The 20421-nt window shown below is 46.3% G+C and overlaps 1 protein-coding gene across 2 annotated transcripts; it reads left to right on the top strand.

The window, feature by feature from the left end:
* The first annotated feature begins 6097 nt into the window (after positions 1 to 6097).
* On the top strand, positions 6098 to 8205 carry ADM (adrenomedullin). Of its 2 annotated transcripts, none has more exons than XM_032690557.1 (4): positions 6098 to 6202; positions 6796 to 6906; positions 7213 to 7353; positions 7862 to 8205. In XM_032690557.1, the coding sequence occupies exons 2-4, from the start codon at positions 6809 to 6811 to the stop codon at positions 8172 to 8174; spliced, it is 552 nt and encodes a 183-aa protein (XP_032546448.1). In that variant the 5' UTR covers positions 6098 to 6202; positions 6796 to 6808; the 3' UTR covers positions 8175 to 8205. The 2 variants fall into 2 exon arrangements, with proteins under 2 accessions (XP_032546448.1, XP_032546447.1); XM_032690556.1 differs by having other exon boundaries at positions 7859 to 8205.
* The last annotated feature ends 12216 nt before the right edge of the window (positions 8206 to 20421 follow it).

Here is a 20421-nt window from a genome sequence, read left to right as displayed (position 1 = left end):
GGGCGCGCCGTGCGCCTGCGCGCCGCCCGGACCGCTCGCCGTGACCCCGCGGGCTGGGCGGGGGCTGGGGCGGCCCGGCCGCGCCGTCCCGGCATCTCCCGAGGTCCCGCTATCCTGGGCTGTCCCGCTATCCCGGGCCGCCCGCTGCCCCGGCACGAACCGGTGCCAGCGCCAGTGCCTCCCTTGGGAGCACCCCGCGGGCGGGGAGGGCCCGGCGGGGGAGGTCCGTGCCCCGCCCGCGGTGGGCTTTGTGTGCCGGCAGCCGCCCTGCGCGGTGCCCGCCCGGGGGGCAGCGGGACCGGGCCGCGCTCCCCGTTACTGAAGACAAACGCGGCGGGGCCGAGCGCTCCGCACGCCCCGGTAGAGCCGGGTGCCTGGGCAGGACCGCACCTCACCGCTCCCGAGAGGAGCTGCCGGGGCCGGGCATCGCCCCCGCCGAGGCTCCGCGAAAATGGAACCCGGCTAATGCGAGCTGGTGCCATCCCCGCCAGCCCGGCCTCGGGAACCGGGAATCCTTGCGCTTCCAGGATGTTTCCTGTTTACGTTTCGTCCGGGATGTGCGGGACGTGCCGCCGCGGGGGGAGCCGTCCCGCGGCTCGGCCGGGCTCTGTGGCAGTGCCGAGGGACAGGGAGGGTCTCGGCCCCCGTCCCCCCTCACAGCAGCGGCCGCGGCCCCGGAGGGGGGTCTCAGGCGGGGGATGAGCCTGGCGGGGCAGTGGCCGGCGGTGCCTCGGCCTGACCCGCCTGGTCCCGGACATGCTGGCCGGGCACGGGCGGTGGCAGTGCCGGAGGTGCCGTGTTGCTGCTTATAATGTACAGACGAGGCCGACAACTTTGGGACTGTTGCCCCCGAAATCCCGGTGGGCTCTGCCAGCAGTGGCAGAGATGGTCATGATGAACGAACGTGGTGTCTGACAGTACAGCGTTTGGGTAGCTGGTCACATTGATCATCACTGGTCTACTCTGGCATCCAATCGGGAGGCCTGGAGACACACTGTCTGTAACGCTGCTGCTTCCTTTGAGAACGCCCGCAGGATCACCATCGAAGAGAAAAGACAACGCAGAAAGAATCGTGTCTTGCCGATAGATACCATCCAAGGAGTCTTTCTGCTGTGCCTTTTGCTACCGGTCTTGTCTATCTCACATTGGCCTCTTTAGCCACCAGCGCACTTGTAGCAAACGTGAGTAGAGCCCTTCCCAAATCTTCATTCACAAAGCCTAGCCATGATGATGATGGGGAGCTGGTGGAGTCTGCAAAAACATTCTGATGAGCTCCCATGTACGTCCCGCTTGACAGCATGGAGAGAACGAACAGCACTAAGGACATTGGTTGCACTACTGTGAGGAGCTGTAGCAGCCGTGGGTACCGGGATGCATGTGGGACTGCAGCAAACTCACTGGATTTGCTCCTGACCACTCATCATGACAGGGGACCCAGCAGACAGTCATTAGTGGTCTCAGAGATATTTCTGTTTCAAACAAGTCTTACACTTCTCAGCTGGGACGCACCGATGCAGTGTCTTGCTGATAAGCCAGATGCAAATTGGTTGCTAAGCTTTGACAATCCAGCAGAATTCTCACTTGTGCCTTCCCAGCGGATTGAAGTGGTCGACATCTCCTCGGAGTAATCAACTTCGTGGCATGGCTGTTTTGAAGCAAATGACATGTATAAAGATCTAATCTTAATACATTTGCCTGTTAACTTTAGGAGTAAAGAAAAATGTGTAATATATGCATTGAAAAGACTGACTTCCCTTTTTGAGGAAGAGCTGCACTCTGTGGGGTCAGTCACACTAGGTAGGAGTTTGGAATACCTTTGTTAAATCATACATGGGCATTTTGGTTGCAGGACATGCAACGGTTTACAAAAACGAGGGACGATGTTCTATACAGCTAAACCTGGAGGGAAAGTTTAATTTGGAGCTGAAATGGGACCTTAGGGTTATCATATCTGCACTCATAAGAAGATTCAATATGTAATAAAAACTCTCCATAGTTAAGTCTCACTGCTTTTTTAACACAGCACCTCTAGCAGGGGAATATTGTCTTGCAGCTCACACCTTTCCCAGAGCATTTACAAATGCTGGCTCAAGAGGAAGTTGTTTACTTATTGATTCCCCAATACTGCTTGTGCCCATTTTACAGCCTTTCTCCTTCTTCTGTCTAGACCAATACAGCCAAAGTTTATAAATCATGTGAAAAGAGGTAGTGCATCTTAAATAAGAAATGGGAAGTTCAGTTGAGCTCATTTGTTTCATAGAATCACATGAAATGTGATTTTGGGTCAGAAGGGACCTTAAAGACCCTCTTGTTCCAACCCCCTGCCATAGGTAGGGACACCTTCCACTACACTAGGTTGCTTAAAGCCCCATCCAGCCTGGCCTTGAACACTTCCAGGGATGGGGCAGCCACAACTTCTCTGAGCAATTTCCTTTAAGTATAGAGAAATCTTATGTTCTTATAGGACAAAAGAAGAAGTGGAACAGACACAGGATTTTTTCACCTAAAGCCTAATGCAAAATAAACTGAATACTCATCCAAACCATAGAAAAGTGAATTCCCTCTGTGAGCTAGGGGCTCACAGACCATCTGCTCTGAGAGGACACCAAAGCCTAGGTCTCCAGAAGCATAGTCATGTACTTACCCCAGGGGAAGAACTGTGGGGCTGCAGCCTCCCCAAGAGTCTGAAAGCACTCAAGGGACGCTGTTGCCACACTCAAACTGTGCACTTACCAAAAAAAGTTGTGAAGGTTCACAATACCTTCTACAGTCAACTCCTTCGGGAAACATAAAAGTCACACTCTGCTGCAGCCTCTTAATCCAGTGTCACCTCACCCCATGCCAGAACAGGGAAGCAGCCATGATCCTGAACAGGTTTTCCCACCCTCATTTAGGAGGCTTTGTTCGGTGTACCCGATCCTATGAGACCTAAGGCTCACCAAAACGACCTCCAATGGCACCACCAGAATCTGTGCTCCTCGACGCTGTGCCCTCGGCATAGAGAAAACAGGCTGAGTGCATACACTGACAGTCAGGCTTTTCTGTGTGGAGCTTGAGTGAGGTTTTATATCCTTCAGAGGGTGCCATTCTATTAGTATTGTCTTTCTGCTGTTTTCATACAGCCTGAAATACAGTCAAATCTGTGGCATATGAATTCAGTAAATTTGTTTAAACCCAAAGTGAAGCATGCAAAAGCACTTCCAATGGCTTCAAACAGCAGCTTTCTTCCATAATCAGCACAGAATATTTGCCTCAAACTGATTCCCCATCGATATCTAGAGATTTTAGACCTTTTCTTTTGGAATAAATCTCAGCCTGAATAAAATGCTCTATAAATAGCAACTAATCATCACAATCTCCCTGCCAGAAGAGATACATGTTGTAAAGTCTTCTGTACATATGGCAACACCAAGAGGTTCAAAGACACACCCGAGTAAACAAGTACAAGAGCTGGATGTTCCTCCAGGATAACTTTCCCACAATGGATGAGGCAGCATCCAGAGGAGATCCCACACTTCATATCAGAGCCCAGTCTTGCTGAACTGCATGGCATTGCCTCAGACTGATAGTCTGTGAATATTTCTGTGGAACATTGCATGTAACTTTTTTTCAAGTGGAAATAACTCACTATTTATTATATATATTTTTAGAAGTGATCACTGTTACCTCATAGTACAAATTCTGTGACTATTGCTCATTTCCAAACTGCATGGTAATGCAAGTTCTTAGGAAGAACAAAATGAGCATCTGAACAAAGAACATAATGTTTTGTGTCAGATTTGAACCAGCTTTACCTGCTGAAACCCTTTCAAAAATCACATCAGCAACAAACTGATAATTTATGTGCCAAAGTTTGGTACCTCATGAATTTGAACGAGCTGATTTCCAGCAGTGAGATGAGATTTGTAGTCAGTATGGAAGTCATATGTGAGTTGTGTTACTACTGTTCTTACTATTCCCAAAGCAGTGTAGGATTCTTTCTGCACTGTTTGGCTAAGAGTATACAAAATACACTTCCCGTTTAGACAAGGATTTTAATGAGGGATTTTCCAGCATTTGAGGAAATGTGTGATTTTTTTTTTTTTACTGGAACATGAGACCTAATTTGAATCAAAGCAATGCTTATCACACCAAAGCCTGCCTTCCCATTAGGAAAAAGTTAGATTCAGTTTCAGCTTCTGCTGATCAAGGAAACGCTTGAACTCGCTCGAGCCTGAGCTGCCTCATGAGGTCTCTAAAACCCAGCCATCGCGGGCTGCTGCAGTGGGGCAGCTCTGGTCATGACACGGTCCCGTCCTACACCACCTATTTTCCCACTCCTTCCTCCCCCAGTTTCCAGCCCAAGCCCTCGCTCTGAGCGTTCCTGCTCCGGAGCACGGGGGGCTGTGGCTCCGCGGAGCTGCCCGAGCCGGCGGGCGGGAGGGACGCGGGGGAGCCCCGGCGCTGCCCCCGCGCTGCCCCGGCGGCTCCCGGCGCTCCGGAGCCACCGCCGGTCCCGCCCGGGCAGGTGCGGCGGAGGAGCCGATCCGGGCTCGCCCGGCGGCCGCTCACGGCCGAGGAACCCGCCTCGCCCCGCGGGACCGCGCCGGGGGCTCGGGGGAGAAGGGCGGCCGGCCGGGGGATGCGATGGGGGGCAGCGACAGGCAGTGCTGGGAGCGTGTGAGGGACGGCGGGGTGGCGGCTGCCGCGCCAGCCTGACCCGCACAGGTAGATGCCGGAGACTGAAGGCTCCAGATGCCTGGACGCTGCTGGAGAGCGGGGGGAGGGAAGGGAGCACCTTAGACCGAGTCAGCCGCGCGCACAGGAAAGTTTCCGTCATCCCCCTGCACATACCTCTCCAGGGTGTTGTTATCCACCGTGGTTATCTACAAAAGGCAGAGTCACCAGCACATACTCACCTGATTTTTGAAACACTTTGCTTGGGGCAAAACAAAGTGTTTTTGTGTGTGAGAAACATCTCACCGGCTCATTCCTTCCTCCCGAGTGTCTCTTGCTGGGAAGGGGACCTCGACGCCCCCGGGCACAGATCTCCCGAGGCATTTCGCTGGGTCCCGCCGAATTTGCATTGTGACCTGCGAGCAGAGACACGGTCCATCTGGCGATGGCTTCCAGCACCCCCTGCGAAGCCGGACCTCTGCATTTCTGAAGCGTCACGGAGCAAAGACTTCAAAAACTGTAAAAAACACCCAAACAACGAGGTGATCTGACTAAGGTTTTGCTGCTGGCCAGCCAGGAGAATGCTGTTAGAGACCCTGATCCTGAGCTGGTTTAGCTTGATGTCCGGGGAAGTAAGCGCACTAGCGTCTGTGAAGGTTTGGGAATAGCACAAGGCACGGCAGGTCTTCCCTAATCCCAAGCGTTTCAGTGACCCTGTGTTTGCCCCAAAGCAATATCGCCTCCTCTGTTCCAAGGTACAGAACTGGGCTCTAACTCTCATCTTCCAAAACCATTTGAATTGTGATTTATTTGAATCGATCAAGTAAATCAAATACATTTTGTTAGATAAAAAATGCACCCAAGCTGGGTCATAAATATTAATGATGTCTGATATTCCTTAATTATGTAAAGAAGGCTGGCGCTCATTACAGTTACTCATTATAATTCACTTTGTCCAAATATGGGTTTATTTTTGGAACTTTGGTATCTGATGGATTTTCATGGATTTTGAAATGGATCGAGTCTGGTTCCCACTCCCCTGCTTCCACCCACCTGAATTTAAGATGTCTAGAATGAGAAATTATGCTACAGACCATGCAAATATAATTATATATCAGCAGTTATAAAGCCTCTCCCCAGTAAAACAGACTGAGGGGCTTATCAGATTTTGCAAGTTATGCCATTACTCGGAATCCACACCTAAAAGCTGCCGTTATAATTAACAAAATACCAAGAGGGTTGTTTAAGATAATTTTCAATAATCCTCTTATTTTTACCCTAGTATATGTTGCCCCCAATCCAGGCTAGAATGCTTAAGGAGTGCTTGAAATGTGGGGGTGGGGGTAAGTGTCAAAGAAAAATTGCCCAGCCACGCCAAGGTCCACCCACTTCCCCCGCGCTGCTCTATAAGAGGGAGCGGTGGAGCGCAGCTCGGCAGTGGTTACTTCAGACACACAAAGGAGGAGTTCTCGCTCCTCAGGAAACCCTGCAAGCTCGGATCGCTACTACAAAAACATTTGTCTCAGTGGATTATCCTCACTGTCAGGTAAGAACTATTTTTTTTCCCCCCCACCTTAACAGCAACAACAACAAAAAGATTCAGGGGAGGTGGAGAGGAAGTAAGAATCTACTAAATCTGGACTGTTTTGAAGAGCTTGGAGTTATGCTGCGAAGTCTTGCACTGGCTCTTGGCATCAGCTGCAGTTTACAACATAAGATCCAGAACTAGCTGGTTCTGCGTGTGAAGTGGGAAGAGAAGCTATCGGGGGATAAACTTCCAGGCAGCAAAACACTTGCTGGAGTTTGGAAACGATGCGTCCGATAGCCAGCTCTCTAATCTCATGGGTTTGCTAAATCCTAGTGCAAGCCGCTGGGGGTACTCTGGAAATCCTGCTGGTTTTCAGCCGCCTCTGCAAGTAAAACTCTCCGCAAACGTAAACTTTGGAGGCTCTGTTATTTACTCTGTGATAAGTTGTTGAGCAAATATTAGCTTCTGGTTCATATCAGACACAAAGTCCCCGGTAGCCTGGGGGCTCTGCGGGGGAAGGAGCCCTCTGGAATCACCAGAAATAAAGGACAGTCCTTACTTGACTTTTATTAGCAAGCATGCTTACGGGTCTTCACTTTTCCCTTCACCAGGAGCCCAGCCAGAATGAAACTAGTTCACGTCGCTCTGCTCTATCTCGGTTCTGTGACCTTCTTCGGGGTGGATGCTGCAAGGGTGGACGTAGCGACAGAGTTCAAAAGAAAGTGAGTATCGGAGCGCGCCCTCCTGCCAGCGCCCAGTACCGCGCGTGGAGCTGCGGAGCCTCCGCGCCCCCGCGCCGGGCTCCGGCCGCGATCGGAGGGACCGGACTCCCTATGGGAATTGCACAGCTCCTTGAAGGCCTCATGCCTTTAAAGGAAACACTGGGGGGAAAAATTAAAAAAAAAAAAAAGAGGGGGGGAAAAATCTCGGCGCTGGCAAAGATTTTGGCCCCTCGAATCTATTTGGTTTGGCTCTCGCCCTGCAGGCTTGCGCTAACAGGCTGTCCTCTTCTCTTGTGCTCCTTTCAGATGGACAAAATGGGCACTGAGCCGAGCCAAGCGGGACGTGAAGCCTGCGGGCGTGCTCCGAGGGCTGGGGGCAGCCGCCGATGTGCTGCCTCTCGTACGAACCCAGGACGTGAAGGAGGATCTCCGAGTCTCGCATCCCAGGTAAATCCCAGCCCTTTCTGGGCTCGGGCACTTGCTCGAGGCGGCGCAAAGTTTCAGGATCCCTCCTTTCCGGGTGTTTCGGGTTATTCTCGCTATAGGTCCCCCCCAGACCCGGAGGCAGGTCCTGCCCGGGCTGCACATCGCGCTGAAAGCAGCCTCCCGCCTCCTTTTCCCCGCGCTCTTTAGCTGGCGGGAGATAGTAGCGCCTTTACTGCGAAAGTCAGATATAAATAGTAACTTGAGCTCTGGATCCATAGATAAAGTAACAGCCATAAACCGGCGGGGCCTCTCCCCCCACGGGCAGCAAGCTCTGCTCCGCGCTCCCGCCGCTCGCCGGAGGGCAGAGCCGGGGGTGGTGGGAGGCACTTGGGCACCCTCGGGACAACCCCGTCTCCCGCCTGGGGGGCTCCCTGCCCTCTCCTCCCCTTCCCGCGTCCGCCGGGTCCCCTCCTCCGGGGCCCACTGCGCTGTTCTCATGCCCGTTCTCTCTCTTCCTGCCTCGCAGCAGCCGGGAGGATGCTCACATCCGCGTCAAGCGCTACCGCCAGAGCATTAACAGATTCCCCCACTTCCAAGCCATCCGCATGGGGTGCCGCTTCGGGACGTGCACGGTGCAGAGGCTGGTCGACGAGATCCACAGGACGACCGGCAATAAGGATAAGGACGACACCGCCCCCCCCAACAAGATCAGCCCGCAGGGCTACGGGCGGCGGCGGCGGCGGTCCCTGCCCGAGCGCCGCAGCCCAGCGCGCTCCCCCCGCGCCGGGCGGCGCCCACGGACGCACCGGGCGCAGCCCCTCGACCCCGTCCTGGAGGTGTGAGCGCCGCACGCCCCGGCCGAGGCCGCCCCGACTCATGGACTGAGGCGCGGACTGAGATCCGGCAGGATCCGCGGAGAGCGCCCGCCCGGGCGGGACCCGGCGCGCCCTCCGCGGGGGAGCTGTGAAGGGCCGGGGCTGCGCCCCCCGCACGCCGCCCACTCCGACCCTCCCCGGGCGAGGCCCCGCCGGCTCCCGCACCCGCCGCCCGGGGCTGGAAGGCGCCGCCGAGCCGCCCCCCGCCCGCCGCTGCACCCGGGGGGCCGGGCGGTCCTTCCTGAGCCCTGCCCCGAGGAGGGGATGCTCAGGGGAGCCCCGCCGCCGGGGGGGGACCCACTGGCGGGCGACTGGCCCCGGCCTCGCCTTCTGCCTCCGGGAGTTTGAGGGTGCCCGTCAGCCCCGGGCAAGGACAGGCCGCCCACATCTGCTCTACCCTCTGCGTTATCTGCACCCGGCAGGGAATCGGACACTCACTAGTCCCTGCGGGGACTGCGATATACTTGAACGTCACAGAGAGGAAAAGTGCAATTGTACGTGGTTTTTGTTAATTATAAGTGCGGTGTGTGTGGATCACGAGATACGTATCGGTATTTAAGGTTGTTCTGTGTCATGTTTGTATCTTTTTTTTTTTTGAAAAATATATTTTATTTTTATACGTTTTATATATATATATATATATATATTGCATACGGGCATTTTAAAACATTGTATCCCCTCTATTTTTCATATCGTGAATGTCAAACGTTAAACTCTTTTTCCATACCTTTTTTTATCTTGCATTCCAGACTGGTGAAAGATGTAGAGAATGTATCAGCTGTTCTCCATGGGTAATATGTGAAATAAAATAAACACAATTACATAAAACAGTTCTGTTATCTTTAGTGGGGGCAGTGGTCAAGATGAATCATTTCTTACTGTGTTCAGTCCTACCCGTGCTAACCTAGCGTGGCAGTTCTGGGACAGACCAAAACTCTTCCACTGTGGACTTTGTTAGCAGCCACCTTATCTCATCAAATGGAGTAAACTCCAAACCAGCATGCATCCTAAAATCCCAAGGCAGGTCTGCCAAGAGGGCTCTAAGGCTCTTTTCTGCCCACATGTTCCAGCCAGGGCTGAAACGTGTCACAGCTTGGATTGATCGTGCAAGTTTATTTTTTGCCCTAATTAATCAGAGAAACAACTGCACACTTCAACATTGCACAACAAAGTAACAGATTTATTGAGGGAGCACGTTCCAAAAATGGTCATGGCAGCTTCCAAGGTTATTTATGTTGAAGGATTTCCTGGGCCACAGTTCAGGTTAAAGTTAAACGGTGACCGGTTCAGTGCGGGGAGAACATTTTGGATAAAAGCTTAGCATTGGGGATTTTGTTGTTTTGCTCTTTTTTCTTTTTTTTCCTTTTTTTTTTGGGTTTCGTTTTGTTCTATTTTTTTAAACAAATTCCAACCACAGACCAGAAAACAAATGTGAAACTGAACCTAATTAATGCACCAACAGCACCATCTATTGGTAAGTACTCCTTGCACTCCAACAAAACAAACCTAAAAACAAGTGTATTTAAATAACTTCTTGGGTGACACACACAATTTCCCCTATTTTACCATATCTCTGAGCACAGTTAACATACACAGGAGAGGACTGGGGAACAGCAGAACTAAATGCTGCTAGAATAAATGAAGTGGGAATTTACTTTTTTTTTTTCACCTAATACTAAATGCCTCAGGAACATATATTTACAAGAAAAATTTGAAAGAACTGGCACTGATGCCTTTCCAGGAAGACTGCTGCAAAAAAGCTTGGGTAAGGATGGAGTGACTACATACCTGGCATGTAATCATAATTTTTCTCCCCAAACTTTGAAGTTCTGCTCAGAATTGCCTATTTTTAGTTACTTTCCTAAACATTTTCAACTAAGAATTTCGAAATCTTGAGAGGCACGTTTTCCACTTGAAATGTTATTAAAAGAAATAAAAAGCAAGTATAATGACACTTGCCAATTTTAATTACCATCTCTTTGTTAACAGCTGGAAGAGAATTTACCTCTCTATTGGTGATGGCCTTTCTGATCCAGATTTTGTAAGATGTAAGGGGTGACAGCAAATGCATGATCTTCAGTGCAGAGTACGGCTGCCAGCTGAGAAACAAGCAAGTGGCTACTCTAAAATCCTGGAACACCTTGACACTGGAAGAGTTGCTGTTACAAGTTTTGGGATGCCTGCAGTGGGAAATTACAATGTGTAGGTGAGAGCAGGATGCTACTTAAAGCACAACAGCACAAGGGAAAGGACCTCAACAGAATCATTCAATTTAATAGCTACAGTGTTTTCCTTATGGCTTACACATCTAAATTTGGGACAGAATGCTGGATTGGGCTATAGTGTGGTAATTAAGGATGTACTTGCCAACTAGTTACTTTTGTTTGTATTGATCTTTTCTTCATCTACTGCCAACATCCAGTCCTTACTTAAAGTACCTTTTCTTTTCTTTCCCCTTCACTGGTAGAAAACACTTCACCCAAAGCTGAAAGATCCTGCCCTTATGTGACAGGCCTAAAACCAGCCAGCTGGTGCAGGCTGGCACAATTCTGACTTGACTGGAGTTTAGGAAGTGCTGCTTGTGTTTGGAAGGACCAAGAGCACCACCTGCCGTGCTTGTAGGGAGAAGCAAAACTCTGCAGTTGCAATAAACAGCAATTAAAGAAAGATTTTTTTTTTTTATTCCCTCCATTCCCCCCACCAGTCTTTGAAACCATGTTTCAGAAAGTATAAAGAGCAACACTGCTGAACTAGACATGCCAGAAAGTAGTGAGGAGCCCTGTGTCTGGAAGATGGCAACATTCTTTGAATGTACAGAGCAGGAAAGGAAACCCTTGAAACAGCATAACAGAGTATTTTGGCTAACCTAGGCTAGATAAGGAAGAGGAGGATGACAGCAGGCAGGCAGGGACTCCTTCCCATTGAGCAGCTAACCCCATGTCACAACTGAGTTCCAGGTTTCAGGGCATGTGTTTATAAGGGCTAAAATATATCGAGACAGCATTCTTCCTTCTCATCCATTTCCACGCCAGCCCCAGGTGCAAGCTGTCCAGGTGAAAGCTCTTCCTCCTGCCCAAGCAGGGGATGATACTGAAGATCTCTGGCTAAGCATCTTTTCACTACAAACACCCCACAAAGCAAATATTGGGTAGGAATGCTCAAACAGTAGTTGAAATCCCTACATGAACTAGCTAAAAATCTGTGAAAAGTGTGAGGATCTCGGGTTTCAGGGACAACAAGGCTGTGAAACAGCCCATGAAAGTAAGCATCTTCCAGTAGTCATAGAAGTTCAAGAAGAGCCATGTGCTTAAGTCAAGGCCAGTTTATGCTCTACTGTGACAGATGAGAAGTGGAAGACGTCACCAAATGCCTCCAAAATGAGGAGCATCTGTTTATATACCACCTTAGTTAAAATATTGATTTCTAAGAACAGTCTGGTGTCCCACAGGACAGTATTTCAAAGGGTGCTAAAACTATGACTTGAAGTTTGGTTTAAACCAGGTTCTAAATTAAAATTAAGTTTTGCAACGGTAAATATGTATTGGAGCAGGAATTCATCCTTGTCCACTGGTCTGTTCAAGAGTGGATGCCAAAGGAGTGGTCACCATACTCAGCACAGCCTCCACAGTGAAGTGTCAGAAGAGTTCATGGAATATTCTTTATGAGGGATTATTTTGTTCTGTACCTACCCAAGAGACACCCCACGGCAGAGAAAAAAAGTACTTCACTATAGACAATTTTTCATTACCAAAATGGATTCCAAAGGCTATTTTTATTTCAGAAAGATTTTTGTGGCTTCATTATTAAGTCTATATGGAACTGTGGCAAGGGGCCTAAAATGATGATATACAAGAACTTTCCCAAAAAGCCTAGTGAAGGTCCCCTAACCTGGAAGAGGGAAACAAGGAATTACTTTTATTTCTCCAGTTGGTACCACAAGACTGACTTTAAGCAGCCATGTCACTGGATGACTGCAAAAAGTGTTTGTTCTCCAGTTACATCAGAAAGTGGTCAGAGTTGTGCCACTGTTACCTAGGAACAACTTCTACTGTATCCAAAAAGTAGAGACGCTGGTGTGCTTTTAGATGATTATCAAAATCTGCAAAGCATCTTGGTCCATGCTAAGAAGAACTGCAGTCAGGTGCCAGACTAAAACTTTTTCTGCAAGTACAACGACAGAAAGGGGAATATTGATGAATACTTTGGCACATATGAAGCCTTTTCTGGCTCATTTAGTACCCAAAGGACAGCAGGTCGTAATTAAAGCCAATAATGGCAACTCCAGACAGCCATCCAAATAGTTTCCTTGTGCCGTCAATACACCACTTCATATTATCTCACATCATACTTAAGTAGTGTAGAGCACACAGGCATCAGGAGGAAAAATTCCAGCATGACTGAGTACAACCAATAACTAATCCACTTATGTCTAACTAAAATTTGTTTATTATGTTCACAAGAGTTTGCTTTTATTATCCAAATGTTTTTTAAAGAACAGTTGTTTACTTTTCACCAAATAATTTGTGTCAGCTTTGAAATTGTTTTAATTTTAAAATACTTATTTCTTTGGAGCGAGGCCATGTATCCTTCACGAGGAGAAGGAGCATGATTTTTTCATGAGGTAAAGAACTTTGCTACGTAAAAGCCTTTTTACTACAAGCTATATACACCAGTCAAAATGCTTGATAATGTCTCCAAATGAAAAACAAATGGTCCCATTAAGACTAGAATCAATGTTAATGATTTGATAAGACTGGAGTGTTTTGCTTGCAACATTCCTTGCAAATGCAACAGCAATGAGGAGGCCAAATGAAATCTTTTGACTTTTTTTGATTCTGTGATAACTTTTACAAAACATTTAACTAGACCTCCTCGAGTCTCCCATCCACTTACAAAATCCTGGGGTTTTCCAAAGACAGGAAAGATCAACCCCACTGAAGGCACATATTTTGTAATAAATTCTGACTCTCAGAATAGGTTTGCAAAATAAATATTTTTCCAATACTTTCAGTCAATTGTCACTTCTTGTGAATTACACGCAACTTTTCCATCAATTATAAAAAGGTTTATATTCTCTTCATACTTTGCATGGTGTAAAAATAAACAAACAAGTGTCTGGGTCTTAATCTCTGATGTCCAGTAGTATTGTCAGAAAGGGCAGAACAAACAAACCGGATCTTATCTGTTAGTTCAGGAGCAAACCAAGCAGTTCATCAAACAAACATGCTTATTGTCCTTTTAACAGGTGGGTACTGTAACGGGGGTTACCACGAGACTGAATCACTCAAAGACTAAAAGGGCACCGTGCAATTCAGCCCAGCGCTGTCACAGCAGAGGACAGGAGGGCGTGTGGGTTCCTCACTTCCCCTTACGTGACCCAAGTCTGTTGTGGCTCTCTGCTAGAAAGCAGCAAACTCTCAGATCTGGGCCACCACACTTTCCTGCCTGTGTATGAGGGCCCTGGATCTCGGATCTGAGGCTGCACACTGGGAGAAGACAGCTGCACCTTGTAAAGTAAGTTTGTTCTCTTTGGAGACAAGGAAAAAGTGATGGATTTTTACATCACTTTTTCTAAGTCATTTTTTTCCCGAGGCTGTGCAGCTCTGCATCTCATTCTGCATAAGGAACACATTCATAGTCTGGCCCTTTATTGATAAACAACATGAAAAATATGCAACTGGCATATATCATTAGTCTCCTTACTGCCTACAGACATCAGGCATTCTGGTGTGATGAACTGGTGAGCCAGATAGGAATCTCAACACCAAATCCCAGGCCTGAAACCGACCCCATCTCATTGAAACAAAACTTCTACTGACTTCAGCAGGAAGAAAATCTAAGCCCCAACCTTCTTTCAAAAACACGTCTATTTTTATACCAAAAGATTGTATTGTAAATTTTGCTTTATACTTCACTTATTCTCACAATTTCTTCAGTTTTGAACGCTGAAGAAACTACCAAAAGATAGAAGTAAGGGGTGGGATCTGTGTCAAAAAGAAGTAACTCAAATCCAGACTCTCAGTTCAATTTGAAATGAGTTCAGCAATGTATGCTTATTGCTGCTGCTCTTAAGCACTTTGTGAAGTGTTTTAAACATCAAGACTTTATACAGTAGCATTTCCTTCCTCCTCTCTTTCTTCTCTTTATGTCTTGAAAAAAGTCTCACTACCTGTTTTGGAGCACCGGAAAAGGATGTATCCAGACAACCTGAATCAGAGTGAGTGGTTACACAGCTCACAGCAGAGATTGGCAGTCAAAGCTCCTGCATCCCTCAGGGTGCATACACTAGCACTTTGTGATAATATTTGCGTGAAGCAATCAGTTTGTATCAGAAGGATACAAAAAGATTTGCACAAAGAAGTGAGTCCTACAATGACGATTTGCTGCACGATAATTCACATCCTCTCACCCCAATCTGGTTTCATTAACTCCTCAAAAACAACCCCTCACGTTACAAGTGCATGAGGGCCATTAAACCTGATTTATTGTCTCAACCACACTGCAAGACAGACAGAAACAAATGAGACGATTTTTCCATGGAATGTTGTTAGAGTGTGTGTGCACGAAGATATTTTTCTTCTTCAACTGGTCTGGCGCATCTGTACAACTTTGCTGCCATCTGCTGCCTCCTGAAGACAAACAAATCACTCTCTAAAATGAGAGCTGGATGCCAGTGGCAGGCGCTGCTGCCAGAATCGGGGGGAGGCCTGGCTTTAAAAGCACTTTATTGCTGGCCTGGGCTGGTTACTCAATATGCTGAGTAAGGCAGAGACTGACATTTTTCATTCCTCCTGAGCTTTACTCAGAAAAAGCAGGAACAGCACAATACCTTTACTTATTTCAAGGAGATGAAGAAAGGAGCTATTCTGTTGTTTCTGTTGTTCTGAGTAAGCCAAAGGGTTACACTTTGCCCAGTGGATGCCTGGGTGCTTCTGTCCTGATACCACTTTTGCCACTGTGGGCTACAAAGAGAACACCGAACACAGCAGCGTTTTTTGAGAAAATACTGTTTTCAAGGTATTACATGAAGGGATCAAAGGGGAACATTGGCTCCTGTGTTACAGGAATGACCTATTTACTGATGAGTAAAGAAGGCTGAAGTTAGAAAAGACCACTATTGCCTTTTCATGAGAACTCATGATCAGAGAGATGTGCACATGCTCTTCATTTCTAGACACAGAGCTCTTTAAAAGGCAGGAATCAGAACAGTGTGCTGAGTCAGACTGAACTGCTTCTCCCATCTCCCTAAGGCATAAACAAAACACCATCTCAGTAGTTAGGTGTGAGCTGTCAGCTTCTGTGATCACAGAACTGAAGTTGTTCCTCTCTTAAAAATAGAAGGGATTATTTTCTAAAAAAAAAAAAAATAATAATTTTTGTGCTGGATTGAAATCACTCTACATAATTGTGTAAGTTATACACAGCATAATACAAGGATTCTTATTTTAATAAATGATGTACCGCAAAATACTTTCATTATAACACATAATCCAATGATATTCACACAGGAGAAAGCAGTATATCTGGTATGAAACACTGCTTTAGATTCTACCTGAGGAAGCTATAGACAGAGATGACTTGTAAAAGATGGTAAAGATTTCTTGGCTTATGTGAGGGATTTTTAAATTTTATTTTTAATCCTGCTGAGTAACTCAACCAGGCATTGAAAAATGGCCTTCCATCAACGTATTTCTTCTCATCTCTATGACTACAGAGATTCTTCAAAAATTATATTGTATATGACGCTGACATACAACATTCAGCCTTTTACTCAAAACAGGTTTAAAACAAGTAGTTGAAATGGTACATTTTTATTTACATCTGGTTTGGAATCAGTGCTGGTTAAATTTGCTCTCTGCTGGATAAACAGTGATTCACTAGTTGCTTCATTCGGCCCACCCAGTTTACAGTTAAAACAGGAGAATGGAAATGTTGTAGGAATGGTTGTAGGGGCACACCTGGAGCATGGACCTTCAACCAGGAGATCACTTCAGCCCACATCTTTGCTTCCTTGCCTCAGGACAGGCACCAGTCCTGTTCCCAGGCCAGAAAAACTATTTCCCTCGGCCTAAGGCAGCAAATATGGTGGAGCACCACAATTAACTACTGCCAGTTCAGGGAGAGCAGTGGGAGACAGGACTGATGAACAGGGTGAACCACCACCACCCAAGAGATGAATGCACTCACATATTGGCCATGGAAGCCCAGAAACACAGACATGAAAACACACCTGCCCAGTGAGGCACAGGCACGAGAGACTTAGGCCTGCCACCTATACACCATCAGTAATAACCACACAGCTGAAAGACTGGGAAGACAGAAATCAAAGTTGCTGTCAGCCCTCTTCCATTAAAGGCTGTTTACTGGAGATCCCTGGAGGAGGCCCCTGTGTGAACAAGCCCAGTGAGAACCCAAAGAACAGCAGTGAGCAGCCAGGGCACCCTTCCTCCAGTCTGGAAACAAAGGCTTGTGCAAAACCTAGTCTAAACAGCCCTTCTACTGCACAAATACCTGCCAGGGGATGTCAGATCTCAGTCAAATTGATATTTTGAAACAGTAAATTGTATATATGTGTACATTTGGAAAGGGTTTCAAAATGGTCTTTCAAATTCTTTTCTAGATCCAGTTTTGGTTTCCACTTAGGATTCCATTCTGCTTTCTGGTTAAAAACACAGCAGTTTGAAGCTACCAGTTGCTAAATTAGATTGCTTTTTAACTCTGGCAGCTCTCATGTACTCAAAGTACATGAGACTGGAGAAAAAAAAAATATCTATGATGGAGAAAGGGACCAGAAAAGCCCAGTTCTTTTAGAAAGAACAGGTGTTGTAGGCCAAATCAGAGATGCAGCTCAGTGTCCAGCAGCAGCAAGAAATCAGTGTGTTGGACATCACTGGGAAGGTTACTGAGAATCATTAAGGTGGTTGGTAAGGCGAATGCAGAAGTGTCATTCATCAAATCTTGTAATATTACAGCTGGGAGAGAGGGTCACTCACTGAAAGTAGCAGGGAAATGGTTTAAAACTGATAAAAGAAAATATTTTTTTACACAGCAGTTAGTGGATTCCTGGAATTCTTTGTCCTGAGAGGCCGTGGAGGTAGATGGCATTAGCAAGTCAAAAAAAAAAAAAAAAGAAGAGGGAGAAGAAGAGAGAAGATAAGAAGGTATCTCAGATAACAGTATCAAAGCAAATACTGTAGGCAACAGGCAGGGGTGTGCTTCTTAATTCGGTGATGCTGGAAGAGTATGAGGAGAATAGGCCATGGGAAGTGGCACACAATGTCCCTAAACAGTATCTCCTTTCACTGCAGGAGACAGTGGGGGCAGCACACTGGCCTTGAGAGACTGATGCTCTAACCCAGCCAGGCACTTCTATGTTATCACGGATAAAGCTTCTGGGTTGAGCATCCCCTCCCTGCAAGAAAAGCCTCTCTATGGTGCTGTACTGGGAATGTGAATGGTGCCTGCAGCCAATGACTGGGAAACTGGCTCATGAGAGCACACAGGCTTACAAACACACATTTACACTGTAACACACACCAACAAGATTATTCCTCCTCTCTGTCCACACACCCTCCAGCAGCAGGTCAAAACTCTCTAGTACAAAAAGGTCAGAAGAAAGTTGTCTTTTCTCTGTGAGGCCTTGCAGTGTAGGTAGCAAAACAGAAACACAAAATCTCTGGACAAGAGGCAGAACAACTTGCACTGAAGAGTCAGTAAAGGTTACTACTATCACAAACACTTGGGAGGATTATAGAAGCAACTCACCAGTTTAATCACTTCAAAAGTACTTCAGAGTGGAATAAAACATGTTAATAGGAACTGCTTTAACCATATTCTGCTTTCTCTTAATTGCTGCTTGTTTATGAACAGTGTTTTAATGCTTTCTTCTTGTCAACCACTGCAGCAAGAGAGAAACCACTTCTTTTGAAGTGTTGAGAACAGCAGAGGTCTGTGATGTGCTCTATGAGCAAAACTGAACTGAATGACATTCAAGGAAAGAAAAAATGCACGGGTAAGAACCTTATTCTTTGCTTTCATGTGTCCTGCATATTTTCGAAGGCACAAGTTTTTGTTGATTGGGGAGTTTTATTTTTACCCTGCTTTTTCACCAGCCTCTCTGCTGATGAAGGATGAATAGGGAAAGTGTTGACCTTTCTCTATATGTTCCAGTTAATAAATACAAATAACACTTTTTTGTATCTGTGCCCAGTTTGGATAAAACACAGTCTGATAGATACTGTATCTCAGATGTTACATCTGATAATTAGGCAGCTTTAAAATGTAACATAGCTGCATGTTATTAAAACCACTAGAATAAAATTAAACCTTTATCCCTCTCATATTTTTCTTTGTGCAGGAAAACAGATTTTGCCTTGAAAAGGTCAGTGTCAAGAAGAAGCATAATGATTTAGAGGAAGGTAACTTTCAATTCCAGCTTGTCTGTCTTAAATACTTTGCAATAAAGTGCTCAACATTTGCTTATCGTAGTCAGTTGGTAAGCTCTGTTGCTTTTGTGTATTCTAACACACTTCTACTATGATCCAAAAAAATCCAGGCGAGAGGTAATATATGTGATCACATGACTTGTTATCTTAAATGGTTTCATATGTGGTATTTGCTCCAGTTATTTGACATGACTCAAGTTGACCTCATTGTTTGTATGCTTGAAAGGGAACAATTATGCAACTACTAAATGGTATGGAAGACAGTAATGCCACATGAGACAGGAAAGAAAATAGGAATGCGATGTCTACCAAGCTGTCAAAACGTCTGACACCAGCAGAATAAGTTTATTTTTTTTGCCTGGTCCTATACTACGGAACAATGAAAAAGCTAACATTCATGCTGTAAATCTGGATTAATCATGACATCTTGCAGTTCTTGTAGTCATTTGGAACCTACAATTTTTGTGGTTCTCTGTGTATTTTCAGGCAAGTTTCGCATCTGCCAGAATAACAAACTCTAAAATGATTAAAGGAGACAACAGTGGCACTAAAAATAGCATTTTATGACAATGCTGTCAAATGATAGCATACATAAAATGATGCATATGTATCCTTAGTTATAAAATCTTTGTACATACTTAACATGACTTTGGCAACATCTCAAGGAGGATGTTGAAGCAAGTACATCTTTAGTTTTATCAGTGGTTTATTAAAAACACTGATGAAATAACACAGCATTAATTAAAACTGAACAAGACCCAAACACTATAACTTTCTTATTAGTACTGACCTCCTTCTTGTGAAGCATTTGTATGAATAAGTTAGAAAATGAAGGACTGAAGAGTCCTGGAAAATTTACTGGTATCTATTTAATCTGATTTTCAAGTTCTTTATTTTAGTTTTCCTGGCACCTATTTCAAGGTTTTTTTAAGTGAAAACACGTAATACCCTAAGAAACTGCAAGAAGTCCTCTGAAAAGTATTTTGCTAGATTTCAAATCACCTTAAAGTCTTTACAGAGGTTACAAAACAAGGACATCCTCTTGTTCTGAGGCCTCTGACTCCAATCTCATCTTATCAAACGTCAGTAGCCAGTGAGTGGCTGACTGGCCCCCACCCAGCTGAAGCAGCACAACACAGCACTGATGCTTCACAAGGGTGAGAGCTTCCTGCTGATTCCATAAGGAACCAACTTAACAAGGATGGCCACAGACTGCTGAAGGTACTCCAAGACATTGTTAAATCATGCCATAATTAAAGAGTTTATTAGGCATGTTGTACTGATCCCAGTGTCCCGACTAAAACCCACACCTGAGGAATTGCACACTGTGTTCCCTAGTCCTTCCCCGTTTCAGTATTTTCTAATCCTCGTTCTACAGGTCTCTGACCACGGTATGCACGCTCAAGAAAGTGCTCCAGTGAAGTGTTGGAGAAAGGAAACTTCAGAAAAAGTGGTAAATATCTTTGGCTATCACACAAATGTCCAATGGACAGAATAAGCTTTCCTTGTCCTACTAGTAGAATCACTGATGCACAATTAGAGGACAAGAGCCTAGAGAATATGTGTGCTGGTTTGTTCTCCTCACAGTGGCTGGTGTGGGGCTGTGTTTTGGATTTGTGCTGAACACAGGGCTGATAATGCAGAGATGTTTTTGTTGTTGCTGAGCTGTGCTTGCACAGAGCCAAGGCCTCTTCTGCTTTTTGTGCTGCCCTGCTGGTGAGGAGGCTGTGGGGGAGGAGACACATATGGGGGAGGTTGGGAGGAGACAC

Source organism: Chiroxiphia lanceolata, chromosome 6 (genome assembly GCF_009829145.1).
Source record: "Chiroxiphia lanceolata isolate bChiLan1 chromosome 6, bChiLan1.pri, whole genome shotgun sequence".
Taxonomy (NCBI): domain Eukaryota; kingdom Metazoa; phylum Chordata; class Aves; order Passeriformes; family Pipridae; genus Chiroxiphia; species Chiroxiphia lanceolata.
Note: the sequence above shows the minus strand (reverse complement) of the source record. Positions and strands in the feature narration are given on the sequence as shown.

Bases quoted from the DNA above. Each gene is read 5' to 3' on its own strand.
- ADM (XM_032690556.1), top strand. From the start codon at position 6,809: ATGAAACTAGTTCACGTCGCTCTGCTCTATCTCGGTTCTGTGACCTTC. The intron at 6,907-7,212 runs GTGAGTATCGGA...TGCTCCTTTCAG, and splicing joins GCGACAGAGTTCAAAAGAAA to ATGGACAAAATGGGCACTGA. The intron at 7,354-7,858 runs GTAAATCCCAGC...CCTGCCTCGCAG, and splicing joins CTCCGAGTCTCGCATCCCAG to CAGCCGGGAGGATGCTCACA.